Source organism: Sardina pilchardus, chromosome 2, assembly GCF_963854185.1.
Source record: "Sardina pilchardus chromosome 2, fSarPil1.1, whole genome shotgun sequence".
In the NCBI taxonomy this organism is placed as follows: Eukaryota; Metazoa; Chordata; class Actinopteri; order Clupeiformes; family Clupeidae; genus Sardina; species Sardina pilchardus.
Genome location: NC_084995.1, coordinates 32302533 through 32320819, shown reverse-complemented (window position 1 = coordinate 32320819; position 18287 = coordinate 32302533). Strand labels below are relative to the sequence as shown.

Here is an 18287-nt window from a genome sequence, read left to right as displayed (position 1 = left end):
ATATACATGGTGTTCAGATTTCCCTGACAATGGAGCCTCTTATCGGGGTCCCAGGTATCGGGTGACCCACCTCCCCATAACTTTCACATGCCTTGTTTGGCAGCTTATCATAGACTACCATAGTAATTCCATATACCATGTAAAAGCCTCTTGAGAATATGGACATTTAAGGTTTTTAAAAATTAAGAGGTTAAGACCAAATTGAGCTCACATCTTTATTTTTATGGACATGGCAACAATAGAGAACAGTCAAAAAAAAGTCTAACAAAACCAACTCCAAAAAATGAACATTCAAAAACAGCACACAAAAACCATCTGTGAGTTAACCCCCAAGGCATGCTCTAAACTTCCGGAAAATGTTCAGGTTCTGTCTATTTGTCTACACCCCACATATTCTGCTGTGAAAACCTCACTCACCGGTATTCATATGTACAAGAAAGGTTTATGTAAAAATGGGATTTCATTGCAAGCTGAGGAGAAATTTCAAAATAAGGGGGGGGGGGGGGGGAGAAAAAAGGTAGTGATTTCTCTTCTCCAATTCACTGCCTACAGTCTTGACAACTGCCACTGGACTACAAAGAACAGTTCCTCGTATTTAAAAACTATTTTTAAAGCATTCACACAAATTCTTTCAAATCCCTACGCAAAGCAATAAGCAAATGCAATGAGAAAAGCATACTTCAACACCACTACAGATCAATGGCATGTTTATAATGGCAATATCTTAGGAATTCAGCAGAATTGTAATCAGACATGTCCCTAGACTCAACATCAAGAAGACAACTTAAGCAGTCACAGGTTTCCTCATTATATTGGTTACCTTATAACCGGAGCCCTTGAATGGTCTACGTTCAGCAGAGGGACAGACTCAAAGGATTCCTCCTTAGGGACAAACTAGCTCAGGATCTGATTCTACGACCTATTGCCTGCAGCATCTTCCACACTGTGAGTGAGAATGGAGGCAGCAATTTTTGACAAAATATTAGCACTGCAGCAGGGCATCAATTCACAGGTTTCAAACCAATGGCAACAGCAGCATTGATATTCATCACACTTAACACAATTCGCAAGTGAGGACATTAGTATCACTAACTCCCGCCGAGATTTTTTTTGCCACTGCATGCAGCTTATGTATATTCATGTTATAACAAGAGGGCATCCTAAGCATCCTGGTCACAAGCTCCCCAATCCCCCACCCAAACAGAATACAACTAATTCAATGCGTAAAACATTTTTTAGACTAAATTTTCTTATTCAAGACTTTGGAATGAGGACATGTATTTAAATCCTGGACGGTTGCGAATATGTAAGACATATCGACACTTTATAAATGGTAGGTAGCATTTACATTGCTACTAAAGTAAATGCCATGCAAATCATTCAGGTTGAGAATACAACACAGTGCATGAGGACTAACCATTTCCAGGCTAGAATTGAGGTGGAAAGCAACATTTTGACTGAAATATTTACTGTTGTTGTAGTCAACTCTAAGCAAAGGAAAACTTTTAAGCTAGGCACAATGTGTGGGCAGGTCAGACAGCAGTAAATGTCTATAGCACAGGTCAAACACTTGTTTCCTTAGGTAACGCTTACCTGTATTATTGCAGCAGAACCTAAGGTGCAAGGTCTGGGTGGACACTGCAAGAATTAGATATTGCACTGTTTGCCGTCAATGAACAAATCAGTCACATCATTGGCGTCAATTCAACAGCCATCAGAATGACAAGTGTTCATAGCAAAAAAGGCATGTCTGACAAATCATGGGCAAGTTTGCAAAAGGTAGAACACTAGTCTGAAGCACTTCAGTTCTATGCCTAAGACAATAGCATGCTGAATTGCTACTACAAGACATAGCGTTTAGCATCAATGTGCTACATTATATTTGAAAGCTACAAAAAAACGCATGTTCAAAAACAACCATGTTCAGTGCCAGCATCCTGATATATCAAGAGGTGACAAACTTCAAAATGGTGACAAGCCTTAAATTCTAGTTTGTTCACGTTAAACATCTTCAGGTTCATGTATTAACATTGGAAAAAAGACTACGATCTCATTTGACTCACTCAAACTTCAATGGTGACTTGAGTTCTTATTCTATTCGGGCTTTCCTACAGAGGAAAGAAAGTGTTGAAAGCCAAACTAATCAATTCAGCAAAAATACACGCAGATATTTCAGAAGCACTAAAAACTTCATATACTGTACGCATCACAAAAACAGCTACATTGCCATGTTTCTGAATGAAAATATTGCTGAATGGAAATATCATTGCATAAATTCAGTAATTCATAACAAACGCAAATCAGTCCAATTTGTCAAAAAGAGAGGCCATTTCAAAGGTCAGAAACAACATGAGCAACTTCAAAAACATAACTGAGGATTTGGGGCTCTAATACTTACCAAATGCTTGTTTTTTTTTTTTTTTTTTTTAAATGTTAAGGAGACATTGTCTAGCACACTATTAATTCTCAGCAAGATATCAAAGACAAGTGATGGCTTTTAAATCACATTGTATTGTACTTACGGTGGAGGGATCATGTCAGTGGTGAGGCACTTGGTAACCTCCACCGCCCTAAACACCTACAAATCTACATACTGGATGGATGCCAACAGACAACTGGTAAAACAAAAATTTGACTTATGCAAATTCAGCTTTTTCGTTTTAATTTGTATCAAAATGGTTTCAAGATAAGGCCAGCAGATAATTACAAAAACGTGATGCATGAAAACTGAGGGGGAGGGAATAAAAAAAACAAAAACAAGTGCTTTTGCATGTAATCGCTTTCAAATGAGAACATTGTATCTGTCCTGTAAGAAAGCAACAAAAATCAACTAAAATGCTTGCAATACTTTGCAGTGACAAAATCCAAAAGAACATTTTGTTAAAATACCTCTTGCTTACCACCTTCCTAATCTTGCCTGTGAGGGAGAAAGTTTCTCTCATTACATACAGTGCATAACTAGCTTGAGTCACCAGGCACAATACAACAAGAGCTGCTTCAGGACTTAGAGTGACAAACCTACCACTGACCCACCAGTATCTGTCTGCTCCTAGAACCTCAGCAATGGCCAGTTTAAAATACGCAAGGAGACACCACTAACGTCACTGATAAAGGATATGCGACACAATTGATCTCAGCATTGCATTCACACATCAGAAAATAAAACTAGGGGTTACAATTTTTAAAAAACAGGAACCGCACAGACAGTTGGAGAGACAAGAAAATGGCAGAGCATGTTTTGTCAGAAAAATATAGACAGAAAGAAATTAAACACATTTCAGTCTGCATGTCATGCCTTACGTGATTCCCACCCGCACATTTATAAAAACTGCTTACAAGATGGTTTCCACCCCCTCTCTCTTCCACCCCACTTACCAACACAGGAGGTTTCATTTTGTTTTATTGCAAAACACAACAAGCATTTCATATTTTAAACTGAGATGATTTACATGGAAATGACTACAGTTCGTATAAACATGAGCTCTAACCACATTAGATGGAGATACAGGAGCTGGAATGACCATATGCTAAAATTACCCTTACTAAAACAAACCGTTCATTTACAAGAACAGCTAAACAAAAAAAGAATAAAGAAAAATACTTGACTCCGGAGCCATGTTGCAATCTATTTGAAACACTTTTAAACCAAGGAAATTTAAGATCTTCATCATCATCATCATCATCAAGACGTCTGCATCCAAACATTTAACAAAGGATTTGTTTCGACAATGTAGCATTTAGTTTATGTCCACTTCACATTACTGGCCCTGTACAGAAGAAATACATAAGAGAATACACAACATGTTAACATCAACAACCGTGACACTTCAACCCCCCCAAAAAATAGGTTAAAAAAAGAAAACAAAAGAGATGCCTGCATAAAGAGGGAAAGGTTTGGTTAGGAACTGCAATGCCGTGTCCTCAGTCGACCTGATAAACCTGTGGGGGGAAAAGTTACTGAAAGAGAAAGAGAAAAAAAAAAAGGGGGAAAACATTTAAAATGGACATGCATGCCTAGATGTACACTACGGGGATTAGAGAGACTCCGCCACACACACACACACACATCTAAAACATAAAAAAAGGAGGGGCGGGGGCAGAGAAGACAAGGGAGACACAGAACAAAGGTGACGGGGTGGGGTTGGGGGAGAGAAAGAGGGAGGGACATAATCTCTTAGGGCGAGCGTACCTGAGGTGCCTGTGGTGCTGCTCCCATGCCCTGGGCTCCCGCCTGGCCGTAGTACGCAGCTTGCTGGCGGTAATACTCAGCCCAGGCTGCGCTGTAGTCCGGCTGGCCTCCGGCTTGGGCCGGCGCCGGCGTGGCTGCTGCTGCCTGAGGGGCAGCTTGACCTGTAGCGACAGCAGGACACACCAGTGAGACACTCTACAGACACAGCCTAACGACAGCAAGATTGTGTGGGGGTGACTCGGTTAACTTTTTGGGCAGGGGTGTTTTGTAAGGGGGGGAACGATCCCAGCCATGCTTCCTCTGAATGGTGGGACAGAAACCCTCTGCGTTGCTGTAGGGCAGCTGGGAGGACAGCCGGTCTACTGAAGAGGACTGGATCAGAGCCACAGCTGCCCATATTTAAAACCCAAGAGTTAATTGTGCTGGTACGCAATGCAGTAAAATCTTAAGTGAACATGCACACAAAAGTTGCATGATGAGTTCTGCTAATTTTAGCAGTCACGTTTTTGATTTTACAGTAACTGCTCTGTGGGTCAGAGATGCAGCATTTATCTGACCACAAACATGTCACCCACCTTGTTTTTTGTAGTACTCCTCCCACGCCTTTGTGTAGTCCTGTGTAGGTTGACCTTGTTGACCTGGTTCAAACAATTGAATGCCCATTTGAGTAATCTCAAAATAATGCTGCCAAAAACAGATTAAAAACATTGCCATCTACCTTTATCAAATATTTTAAATTAGCATACAATTATATCACTACAAGGCATTGCAAGAAAAGAGAGTACATCAACTTGTTCTGGTATGAAAATATGCAAACCAGCCATCTGAGTCAAAACCATCCTTGCTAATCTTTTACATCCGTGGCTACTGTACAAAGCCCTGACCAATAATCTGCACCGGCAGTTAAAAGAGGCATGAAGCTGTTCAGTCTAAACAGCTGGGCACAAACGGAGTGAAGACTCGCCACACTCAGATGTGGCTGACCCTTCACCAAGGATGCAAAAAAAGCCTTTTACTGCAGGACCACCGCAAAACCTGGTGGCAGTACAAGAAGCCCGTGCTGTTTAGCCTGACTCCCCCATAGTGAGATACGCTGAAGCTACATTTGGCGAAATATTTATATACCCAATTTCTTGTAATATTCCTCCCAGGCCTTGGTGTAATCTGCCTGTCCACTCTGACCTGGAGCCTGCGGGTCACCTGTTAAAAATGGTACAATTTATATTGATAACCATTCTTTGACAGGCGGCAGTTCATCCTCCACCTGGATAGGTGGCGTACTTTGACCCCAGCAGGGTCATAAAATAATAAAAAATATGTTAATTAAAAAAAAGAAAAAAAGAAATCTGTGTTAGCCTAACCTGTCAGTAATGGAACGGAAAAATGAAGGACCAAAAGAGAAAAAAAAAAGAGAAAAAAAAAGCTGACTGAAAACAAAAGCAACAAAAGGATGACAGCACATCTAAAGTAACATAAAAAAAAAATGCACTAGCTACAGAGACACTCGCTACACTGCAGAGCACTAGACAGCTGAAGAGAGCTCTATGTGATGGGCTCTTCACTACGGGACAGGCCAAGCTACATGAGAAAGGCTGCAAAGGAGAAGAGGAGGACATCAGCGAGGAGCCTACCCTGGCCGTTGGTCTGTGCTGTGCCCGGTGCGGCGCTAGTGGGCGTCATGGGGGCCTGAGGCTGCTGCTGGTACTGGGCGTAATAAGCCGCCCACGCCGCTGCGTTGGCATCCGCTGCTGCTTTATCTGTGCGTAGAGAGAGAGAGAGAGAGAGAGAGAGAGAGAGAGAGAGAGAGAGAGAGAGAGAGAGAGAGAGAGAGAGAGAGAGAGAGAGAGAGAGAGAGATGGATATTTGGCCCTTGTGTACATGCCATGTGAGGCTCTACAACACACACACAAACAGAAGCAGGTGGCACAAGTGAGCCGTAACAATTAAGGCTTAGCCTTAGAAATCTGTGAGGTCAAAATCTAATTAACTAAGTGGGGAAAATAATAATAATAATAACAAACAAAAAAAAGAGAACCTGTTTGGCAACTACATTTAGCAGGATCTGAAATTTTCATTCTATAATCCTTTTATCCCTCCCTCCCTCCCTACACACACACACACACACACACAGTACCTCCAAAGCACAATCTACATCATTTAGTGAATGAAGATGAATGGCCATAGAAATGCTTCAGGTTTTGATGTTTTAAGTGTTGATCATAAAGAGTATAGTACCACTAATGGGGTTGCAATCACAGAATCCATCCACTTCACTGTGCATCTAATAGCCGTTTACAATGCAAGTGTACTTACTGGGATCTGGCTGTCCCTGTTGCCAGTGGGGGTAGCCATTGCCCCAGCCCTGGGGTGGGTACGGGCCAGGAGGACCACTGGAAAGGAAGAGGGATTTGAACCTTAGTTACGGCTTGCATTTAAAACTGTACTGTAAAACCAGTCACTATACACCAGACATGGATATGTCATAGCTGGGAAAATGCGAGGGTAACAGAAATGAGGGTGGTGCTTACTGTGGTCCTCCTGGGGGGCCCTGGTTGTATGGGCCGGGGTTGTAGGGCCCCATTGGTGCAGGGGGTCCAGGGGGCCCTGGGGGGCCATGCGGTGCAGGTCCTCCATGAGGGCCAGGAGGTCCATGAGGACCACCCATTGGACTGACTGGACCCTTGGTGGAAAACGAAAACACTTAGTACAAAAAGCGGTATACAGTGCATACTACACAATTGTGTTGGGGAGATAATTTTCATGTGTAGTCTTCAGAATGAGCAAATTCATACACATACAAGTGTTTCCTGTGTGATGTGATCCTACAAATATAGTCTTTGATAAGTCTAAATTTTACAGTCTGTTTCACTATTGATATATCAACTGTATATGTTTCACTGTGTTTCACTATTGATATATATAACTGTATATGTGGGAAGCCGTGGTGTACTGGTTAGCGCATCGGGCTTGTAACCGGAGGGTTGCCGGTTCGATCCCCGACCAGTCCACCACGGCTTAAGTGCCCTTGAGCAAGGCTCCTAACCCCTCACTGCTCCCCGAGCGCCGCTGGTTGGGCAGGCAGCTCACTGCTCTGGGTTGTGTGATTCACCTCACTGTGTGTTCACTGTGTGCTGTGTGTTCACTAATTCGGTTAAAATTGGGTTAAATGCAGAGAACTGAATTTCCCTCACGGGATCAAAAAAGTATATATTCTATTCTTCTATTCTATTCTATATGGTTCAGTTTAATTATAGCATATTTTATGCCATCTTAATTTGCAGTGGTGTTCAGTCTTTTAATTGGGGAGCTTCTAAAAACATCTTTCCATGTTTGGTGATCTGGTTTACAGTATTTCATCCCATTCCTATACAATCTTTGAATACAACCCAATCAAAATATTAGCCTCAAATCCGTAATCTAATGCAGTCCAGAAAGACAAATTAACAACAACAGACCTACAGCCACACTTATTCCTGCACAAAAAAAATAAATTAAAAAATACAAGCAAACACTTACTCCAATTTTTTCCTCCACCAGTTGCCGAGCATAGTCGATCTGTTGGTGCGTTCCTCGGACGGTGAAAACCTTGATACTGGGGTCGGCATTGGGAGGAGGGTTCCGCTGCAGTTCTATTCTGGCCCCTGACTGCTGGCTGATACCCTTAATGGTCTCTCCCCCTATGGGAGAAGACAAACAAACTCATTAGTCTCTCCCCAGTCTTCATTCAATGGTTAAGCAAATGGAGGAAATGTTCATCCCAGCTGTGAGATTTTAAGTTGCATCCTTTACATCAAATTTCCTTCAACAGAAACATTTTTAGTCCTTAAGTTTATCTGATTTTATTCTATTGACACTTTTGTGAATTATATACACTGAGTGGCTCTTCAAAAGCAGAAGCTAAACCCAACACACCCATGGCACATTTAGAACCATCCGTTAGGAATGGGGAAGTATGTCGATGCTCAAGCAGAAAAATGTGCTCTTGCACACATGAGGGCAGAGGCTACTTGGCCACATGACCCAGCACATGCAAAAACAAAAGGGTGGGGAATTTGAACACGCACCTTTGCCGATGATGAGGCCGGTCTTCATGGTGGGAACGGTGAAGGTGAACTCCTGCAGGCCTCCTGGGGGACCCATGTTCCAGTTGCCCTGGCCGCGACCTCTGCCCCTTCCACCGGGCCCTGGGGGCCCTCCGGCCTGTACGCTCCTCAGCAGGTCAGAGATGATCTCGGCCGCGTGCTGCGCTCGGTCAGGGGGCCCCATGATCTGAGCTATCCTCTCGGGTGTAGTGCCGTCGTCTAAGTGGCGAAGAGGACCGTTTAACATATGTGAAACTAGAAACGCTATCTACCTACACATGATTCAAGTGCAGTGACTGAAACCAGAAGCTCCATGCCACTAGGAAAATGGTCTTTCCAATTACAAACCTGGTTTGAATTGAATTCGAACTCCAGTGTCGTTTTGGATCTTCTTGATCATTTCACCATTTCTTCCAATCACAATTCCAACTGCAAACCGTGGAACTGGAACCTGAGGCAAAAACCAAGTGCAACGTGGATTTATGGTTAGAGAAAACACTTACCATATTTACCTTACATGTGTTAAGCTCAACAGGAATGAAGATTTGGATCATTACTGGGTCTTATTTTCACTTGAAAGTATATGAGAGTTTGTGTGTACGAAAGCAGTGATTGTCTAAGGACCATTTAACTGCATCTTTTTGGTTTAACCCAGTCATATATTTATATATAGGCGGTTGCCACAAGGGGCAAACATGGATAATGAAATGCTTGCCACTTGCTCCAATTTGGGAAATAGTCAGGGGGCCAAAACTGATATTAAAACTTTGTCGGACACTTTTTGGTACAAGCATACAACCTATCCAGTATTGATATTTAACCCCTCAACATGAGTTCTAGACAGGTTGTCAGCTTAGAAAATGTTATTTTGTCCATTTTAACACTATATTCTTAAAAATGGAAAAAGCGGATTTTTCCCCCAAAGTGCTTCCTTTTTCTTCCATGTTACCTACTGTAATCTTGGGCAAATGTGCAATATAATCCAACTTGTGTGCAAGCATGATCATTAAAAAATAATGATCAATAAATACCACAAGAGTATCACACCACAAGGGCCACTGTTGTGTCAGGGGGCCAATTCTGAAAAGGGCTTCCGTTAAGACTTTTGCAGACATGTTTTGGTTCAAGCTGTCAGTGTCACCCTATTTTTTTTTTTTTGTTAGAAGACACAAATAGGTAAGATATCAGGGTGGTTGTGAAGACGAAGTTAAAAGCTTGTAGGGAGAGACATGCAATGCTGCACAAGTTATAATATTTAAATGTTACAGTGAAAATGTAGAATTGTAGATGGTGGTGTAGTGCTATTTAACTTCATTAATATACCAGGTTGTGACACAAATTATATTTAATGGACATATTACTATAGTTATTCATTCAAACCAAACATAACTGCTCTCTCACTTCTTTAGGGTTAGGGGATAGTAACTAGTTAGCAATAACAACTTTGTTATAGTCGTATGGCAAAGGTATGTTTTTCCCCTGTAAAACCCGGGAAGTTAGCTGAACTTAAATTATTTGAGTACTGTAAAGCCTGGGAAGCTAACTTATCTGAAATTATTTGAGTAAACCGGATGCCTTGACATTTGAGTTTGGCAACTCATTTAATTTGAGTGTAAATAAGTCATTCAACGGGAGTTATTAGTATATTGTACAGTATGTATTGCATTTTGTGTTGGGATAACTTAAAGGAGTCAAGTAAACTACACTAATTTTATTCACCTAATAACAACTTGAGTGAATTATCAGGACAAGTAAGAATTATGTAGGCCTACACACGAAAAAATGCAATGTACTCAATGTGTGAGCTATCATTTTCTATGGATTATGGGTAAATATTTGTTCTCTTAGCTGTTAATTGTGGCTTCTTACTGTTTACCAGGTGATGGGCAAAAATATTGTGTTGATGATTTTCAGAATATGGTCAGATATACCATTAAGGAGAAGCCCATTCTCAAAATATAAAGAACATTATGAAGTTCACTTTTACTTGGCCTAATGCAAAGTTGATTGCGTTTCCCATTTTGACTTTGACCTATAGTCACTTGAAAGTGTCACAAAGTTGAGTATCCCAATGGTGTGATTGAGCCTCCTATTGTCTGTCTGTATTGTCTCGTGGGGAGATACAGACACATTATGCATGTTTACATTGAGTAACTATATTACCCCTCTTATGGGCAGGATATGAGCTTCAGGAGTAAAGATTTCAGGATTTTTTTATAGGTTTAAATTTCTATTAAATTAATAGGATTACTGCAGAATGAGGGTAATTGTGAAACATAATATTTAACACCATGGCAGTACTGGCCATCATGATATACTGTATCTTCAGATTATCATTACGTCTTGAAGCATTACACATGATCTAAGATTTTAAAATCAGCCCACAGGCCAAGTCTGTTGTGGATAGTCATCTGCTTGATGGTGTGTGGTGTCAATGTAAATAACACAATAACATAACAGCTCTAGTATAGCCGTAAATATAGTTTAACTATTGCATTTAAGATTCAATTTCAGTCAAGATTAATATGTGATAATGTGTTAAGAATACTATGGACGGTGACATTCTGGGAAATGTAATGTGTGGTCAGCCATTTCTTATTGTGAATATACTTCTTGCCATGATTAATTGAAATGAGTGGCATATACAGTCATGGCTGAAAGTGTTGGCACCCCATGCAATGAGTAATGTATCATGAATAAATAAATGTTCTTCCTTAAAAGACTGGGGTCATACGTATTGGCACCCCTATGTTAACCCTATGTTCTCAACTCCCATAGAGGCAGGCAGATTTTTATTTTTAAAGGCCACTTATTTCATGGATCCAGGATACTATGCATCCTGATAAAGTTCCATTGGTCTTTAGAACTAAAATTGCCCCACATCATCATACACCCTTCACCATACCTAGAGATTGGCATGGTGTTTTGTTCAGTTTTGTTCAGTTAGCCTATTAGCCTGTTTGATGCTCATTGAGCTCAAAGCAAATCAAACCAGCTAATAGGCCAACTGAACAAAACACCATGCCAATCTCTAGTTATGGTGAAGGGTGTGTGATGATGTGGGGCTATTTTAGTTCCAAAGGTCAAGGGAACTTTATCAGGATGCATAGTATCCTGGATCCATGAAATAAGTGGCCTTTAAAAATCTGCCTGCCCCTATGTTAACCCTTTGTGTTAAATTCCCATAGGGTTACATAGGGGTGGCAATACATTTATTTGTTTATGATACATTATTCATTCACATAGAAAGTTGGTGTCCTTAAAGGTTGGATATTTTCTACTTTTATTACTTAAGGCATTAAGATCAATTTCCAAAAGATCATTTTATATTCCTCTTTTTAGTCAACTTTAACATGGGTGCCAACACTTTCAGCCATGACTGTATTTTACTCAAGTTGAAATTAGGTGAATAAAATGAGTATACAGTAGTTTACTTGACTCCTTAAAGTTATCCCAACACAAACTACACACCAGTGTTGTAGTCAAGTCACTATGCCTCGAGTCCGAGTCCAGGTTTGAGTCTCCAGTGTCCGAGTCCGAGTCGAGTCCAAGTCATTAAAAAAAAATTCCGAGTCGAGTCCAAGTCGAGTCCACCTCTCATCCGAGTCAAGTCCGAGTCGAGTCACTATTGATTCAAGTTCCGCACTAGAGTAAGCATAGCCTATAAGGTTTTAAACTAAAAACTAAAAAAAGTCCTAATGGCGGACGCTATGAACTTTCATACAGGGGCGTCTGCAGGAATGAATGGTAAGCGAACTGTAAACACAAAACTCATGGGCAAAGTCGAGTCTTCATCTCAATTTTCGAGTCTGAATGCTTTGAATGTCCGAGTCCGAGTCCAAGTCCGAGTCATTCAGTGCTCAAGTCCAAGTCAAGTCACGAGTCTCTAAATTTAGCTAATGACTCGGACTCGAGTCCGAGTCCTGGACTCGAGTACTACAACACTGCTACACACATAGAAATAACTCAGCTGAATGACTTATTTACACTTAAGTTAACTTCCCGGGTTTTACAATGCAGCCAAGCAGTGGTGCTCAGGTAGGCAGCCAACAGAAGGTACCCAGGGACCATGTCCATGTGCTCAGTCTGAGTCCTGGTCAGGGACATCGACACTGCCTGGTACTGCACTGACTTCCACTTTCCTCACATCCACATATTGTCAGCTCCAAGCACCTGACCTGTTCTCACCAAGCTCCAAGCACCTGACCTCTGTGGTTAAAAGCTGGGGGGAAAGCATGCCATCCTTCATGTCCCTTCTTCTGTTGGCTGCCTATACCCGAGCACCACTGCTTGGATGGGGAAAAATACCTTTGCCATACGACTATTACAAAGTTATTACTACTAACTAGTTACTAACCTCTAATCCTAAAGAACAGAGAGAGCAGTTATGTTTGGGTAGAATTGATAAATATAGTGATATGTCCATTAAACATAATTTGTCACAACCTGGTACATTAATGAAGTCAAATAGCACCATAGACCACCATCTACAGTTCTACATTTTCGCCATAACATTAAAGTATTACAACATGTGCAGCAATGCACTGTCTCTCCCTACAAGCTTTAAACTTGGCTTGACTCATTCCCATAGATAGGGGTACTGATTGATAGAGGTTTTGGAATGCTATGTTATGTTTCCAATCTGATATTCACTTTGAAAACTGGTTCTCTTTAGGCGGAGATTGTTTTTTCATGTTCTAGGTCTGTTGTCTCTTATACTGTACAATAAATGTTAATTCTGACACTTCAGCAGACATCCCACGAGTGTTAGCTTTCATTCCATACCATTTTTATCTATATGGTCCTTGTGGTTGTGGAGATATTCAACATTTATCGTTGGCATGTCATGTTGAGCCCGAAACCAAAAAATTGGCCTGAAATTGCTTGCACAAGTCAAAAAAAGAAATGTTTTGCTTGACAACCACCATAATATCTTACCTATGGGTGTCTTCTAACTAAAAAAATAGGTTGACTGCTTGTACCAAAACATGTCCGCAAAAGTCTTAACGGAAGCCCTTTTCAGAATTGGCCCCCTGACTAAAAAGGCAACATTTTATACTTACATCCAAACTGTCACCACCACCTCCTCCTCCTCCTCCTCCGCCACCACCGCCGCCACCTCCTCCTCCTCCTCCTCCTCCTCCTCCTCCTCCACCACCGCCCATCCTTTGGCCGTATTCACCCCGTTGCTCCCGGAAACCTTGATCCCTAATCAATTCCATGACCATCTCTTTGGCTTGCTGTAAGACACAAAAGGGACCAGGTTCAGCTAGTCATCACAGAGCCACCAAATGTAGTGATCCAACATTGTTTTTCATTAGGGTGTTAAGGGTATTCTTTACTAGCTTGTCTGTCTTGCAACACAATTCTGGAATTCCAATTTCATCTGAATGATGGTCCCATTACAAAACAAAAAGGATTTATAAGATGCATGCTGCTTACTTGAACTTTAAAGGGCTCTCCTGAGATCCGGAGAGGTTTGTCTGCTCCTGTGTTTTGCGGCCCATCCTGGATCATGACCATCTTGACACCAGCACGTTCCTGTGGACGGGGGCAGAGTGTGAAGGAAACAAAACTTAAAATTCTCCCAAAGAGATTATAAAAGGAGAGCAAGAGCTTGCTCGTGATGAGGAACTGGACAAACCTGTAACTGTTTAATGGTTTCTCCGCCCTTGCCGATAACAAGACCAGCTTTAGAGGCCGGAACGAGAATCTCCTGCACGGTCATGCCTGGGCCATCATTATGGTGGAATGGTGTGGGCCTGCCCTTGTCCACGATCTCTGTTAATAGCCTCTTTGCAGCCCTGCGAGGAAGGAAGATTGTAAGGAAAACTCCACTCAAAAGTTTTAACTACATATCTGCCAGGTAAGAACATCAACCGTCGTCTATATCAAATTCCTCTGATTAGTTTAAGTTAAGTGTGCAAAGTGTGCTTGGATATCACATTAACATTCAGCGCATTAAAACGGATGTTGTGTCTGAGATCAAGCAGGTACAAGAGGTGCACTTACAAGATAGATTCTGGAGCTCCTGTTAACGTCACCGACCTGTCTGGCATTCCTCCACTATCTGGTTTACACAAAAAAAAGCGTAAAAGTTAGTTCCCAACTCAAACCTGGGGAAAAACACACATCACTCAACTGTGAAGACACTAAAAGACAAAAGGAAATATTCACCTGGGGCGATTTGTATTTTACATCCCGACTCCTGCTGCAACCGGGATATCTGCTCTCCTCCTCTTCCGATGACTATGGAAAGTTTTAATGAATGAAATTATAACATTTCCGTACTGAATAACTGCTGACTTAATCTGTAATGTGTAAATTCAAGACATATAGCACCAACGTGAAGTTACACTACAATTCAGCCCTACAGTATGGAACATGTGGTGCCATCTGCTGTCAAGACATTTTTCCATCAGGACAGTTAGATGATGCTTATCATGAAAAAGTCTTGTCAACAGAATCACCTAAAGGACATAGTTTATTGTTTAACTGTCAACTTACTGAATCCAACCATGCCATCGGGGACTTTGAACTCCTCTGAAGCAGACCTGAATAAAAATGCATGATCATTTGTGTGCCTAAAGTCCAACTGTTAACTAGTACTACTTGATACCCAAGACAAAAGAATGGTTAATAAATGCAGACATACCTTGGGGGACCGCCACCCATTCCCCCCATGACTGCTGTGAAAGCTAAAATGGAGAAAAAGAGGATTAGCGAAGGTTATTCAATGCTGAAAATAGATGAATATCACATGTAGATAGTTCAGTCGAAGAACAACCATGGGGTCTGTTTTGGGATTATAACAATTGTAAACGTTTTGTTGAGGACCAAAATCTCAAAGATTCCTATTGAGACGGCAGGGAATAGGTAATGCACTGACTGCACATTCACTGTAGCTTTCATACCCTTTCAGTGCACTTACAAACTTAGAAACACTTTGAACCTTGTCAGTGGCTTACTTAGTAGTAGTGATCTACTTTAACTTAATGAGCTTGACCCATAGGGCTATGCTATATGGAATTTCCTTGCAAATGCATATCCCTGCTTCACTAACAATTACTCAGATTACCGGTAACATAATTTTGGCCTCCTACAAAAGTTTGCAATAGTCATCCCAAAATAGACCCTAGGTTGTTCTTACACCGAACTATTCCTTTCAACAGAAATGACTGCCCTCTTGGGGATACATACGGTCATTAGGGGCAACCTTTTTTGCCTCTGGTTGATCTGAAAAATAAAACAATCCAAATCAACAGATGTGTCGGCAACATTTATGTTTTAACAAAAAGTAACACACTAAAATATTGCTGTAAGGGCCCAACCAGACGTTAGTGTTGCAAACTTCAGGCCCATGTGCATTTTAGTGTTCTGATTTATTGATTGTTTAGGGCCATATGCCTATTTTCAGATCAGCACAAATATGCATATGGGCCAGAGTGTGCAACTCATATGGGCAAATGATCACTGAAACATAATCAAAATCAGAGGGCAAAATCAGATCAAGGAGACTCCACACAATAACTTAAAATAGCGGCCATACAAAACATCAAAGTCTGATCAAGTAGCTTGGCGCCACAATGCGTGTAATGGTCCTCACCAAAACACTCACCAGCGTCCTCCAAGGGCCGTTTCTGTCCCCCATACCCAAAGTCATTTGCCGAAGGAGGAGGGGCAACGCCATCGCCCCCTATTTTAGCAGCAATCTGAAAGCCCAAACACAAGGTAACATTTAGGTCACACCAATAACTATTACCTAAAACGGCCAGTCTTTGTTTCACGTAGCCTAACGCTAAGTTTATTGCTTGCGGTAGAACCTTACTACGCACATTTTAAACCGACCAAAAACACATGTGACTTGAGTCAACGCAATCACGACCACGCAATTTTAAACCTAGTTTTTGTGTTCGTGGCATATTGCTATATTATTTACTGCATGATCAGGCACCGAGCTCAAGCTTTCTGCTTGATGCAAGTGATCTGCGGGCTATGTTTTGAGGTTATTGTTATCTGCCACAACCAACATTATCCAACTAACATTAGTCAACATGATTTACTAGAGAAGTTACCCAAGTAGCCTAAGGTTAGGATCAAACGTTCACAGCGTAAACCATGTTTGGCTAAGTTACACGCATCAACAATTCGGAGAGTGCGATGTAAGTATCAATCTTCCTGTAAGACATACATAACGTTAAAATGTTCTTTAGGATAAGCAAGTCAAATAACAAATAAGTCCCACAAATGGGCAAAGTAACAATTGAGAGGGTTAACTGTAACATTAAACCTGGTTAGCTTGGATAGCTACGTTAACGTTACTTCCTTCTCCAGGCTAGCATAGCCCTTGTTTGAATACGCCGTGACGCCACGTTTCTTGAGCCAGTTTAATTCAACCATTTGAACGAACGTTACAATAGTTTCTAAAAACGTTTACCCTATTTCGATTTTAACTGCTGGTTTTAGTTTCAAGCAAGGAATAGAAAGACAATTCAGCTAGCAAGCAACGTCTGCTGTTCAATCGACATTCCTTTGTTGGATTTGGAGCGCATCGCAGAACTCGCAAGGCCTTAAATTAGCTAACGTTAGCCCTTGTTTAGGCGGCTGTTAGCAGGCTAACGCTCTGAGAAGAATTACGGCTATTTTCAACTCAGAGTAGTATTTCCAGTCAGAAACCAATAAATTACTTGTCTTGCCCGCTGTAGTGCATCCTTAAAAGCGTCGTTCATTCCTCCTCCATTGTTTGAGGACGGTGGAGCCACGTTAGAATAATCTGCCATGTCTGTTGCGCCACTCTTCTTCTCGTGCAGGGAGAAGATGGCCGCTAGTGCAGAGTGAAGTAGATGAAGTTCGCTACTGCGGCTGCGGAAAAGAGGGAGGAGGAAACCCTATTCAGACAAACCATCGCGAGTTTCCAGGCAGCCTATCAATCACTTTTGAAGGCGGGTTTGTGGTCCTGTCTTTCACCTTCTAGCCTCCTCAAAGGCAATAAACTTTAAAGCATTCAGTCCCGTTTAACATTTCGTTGCCTATTGCTGTCAATTTAGGCCTAAGATTTCAGAATTAATTCAACTGTTTACGTTATCAGATACAGGCCTGCTAGACTGTATATATAGAACTAATATACAGTCTATGGTTTTACCTTGTTTATTCCATGGAGGAGTAAGGTAACGGAGGCCGTTGGCTACAGTAGCCTAGGGGGACGTTAAACAACACAGACTGATGAGGCTCAACAACTGATAAATAGGCTACCTTGGTTTACCAGAAAGATGTGTTGTAGGATACTTCTGGGATTGGGTAGGCTGCCAGTTCTATGTATCATTTTAACCTCATTTCACTGCTGGTTAGGCTGCTAGAAAGTAAAAAAAAACTGATTCTTCATTATTTGACGAGACTGTTGATCAATATAAAAAGGTATTTAGATCAATATAAAAGGTATTTATTCATATTATTAAGATTTATGTTAAGTCAAGTTTCTTTATTTATCACGATAGTCATACTACAACAAGCAGTGAAATGAAATCCTGACTCCACTCCACCTGTGCCATCACCATTATTATTATAGCCTACTGATGATAAGTTATGTAATACAAGTTAAGTCAAATGTAAATGTTTATGAATCCCAGCACAAATGGCAATTAGGTTCTCAGAACATTTTATTTATACAATATAAAAAAACAAAAAAAACTATTGACTTGGAAACAAGTCATCTCACAGGAATGTGAAGTTCCCCTGAAAACATTCACTCATTTACTCTCCCCCTGTCATCCAAAAAACTAGTATCACAACAATTCAATCAGTTTGACCATATTGCTTGGACTGTCAGTGATCTACTGTTGGCAAATTTAGGTTTGTGTATTGCATTTGATTATAAAGCTATCAATTGCCTCCTGATCCAAGCATTAAGGGTGAACCCAGACAAACCTGTTAGCAATTGTGAATTTGCCCTGGAAGTTGGTTTGGAAAGTATTGCCACGATCCGTTTCTGAATCACCAAAACCCAGCACTTCTGAAAC

At 41.2% G+C, this 18287-nt stretch overlaps 1 protein-coding gene across 6 annotated transcripts; it reads right to left on the bottom strand.

Annotated features, from left to right (window-relative positions):
* Positions 1-201: 201 nt before the first annotated feature.
* On the bottom strand, positions 202-17123 carry fubp1 (far upstream element (FUSE) binding protein 1). 6 transcript variants are annotated; one of them, XM_062527331.1, is made up of 20 exons: positions 16959-17123; positions 15878-15983; positions 15472-15507; positions 14927-14969; positions 14779-14825; positions 14449-14520; positions 14284-14341; positions 13916-14075; positions 13714-13812; positions 13335-13511; positions 8620-8722; positions 8254-8490; positions 7706-7866; positions 6718-6869; positions 6503-6579; positions 5821-5946; positions 5315-5389; positions 4765-4827; positions 4190-4350; positions 202-3767 (listed from the first exon to the last, which is right to left on the bottom strand). In XM_062527331.1, exons 1-20 carry the CDS (start codon positions 17049-17051, stop codon positions 3759-3761), a joined length of 2055 nt encoding a protein of 684 aa, XP_062383315.1. In that variant the 5' UTR covers positions 17052-17123; the 3' UTR covers positions 202-3758. The 6 variants fall into 6 exon arrangements, with proteins under 6 accessions (XP_062383315.1, XP_062383330.1, XP_062383322.1 ...); XM_062527346.1 differs by having other exon boundaries at positions 15890-15983; XM_062527338.1 differs by having other exon boundaries at positions 16968-17122.
* Positions 17124-18287: the final 1164 nt, after the last annotated feature.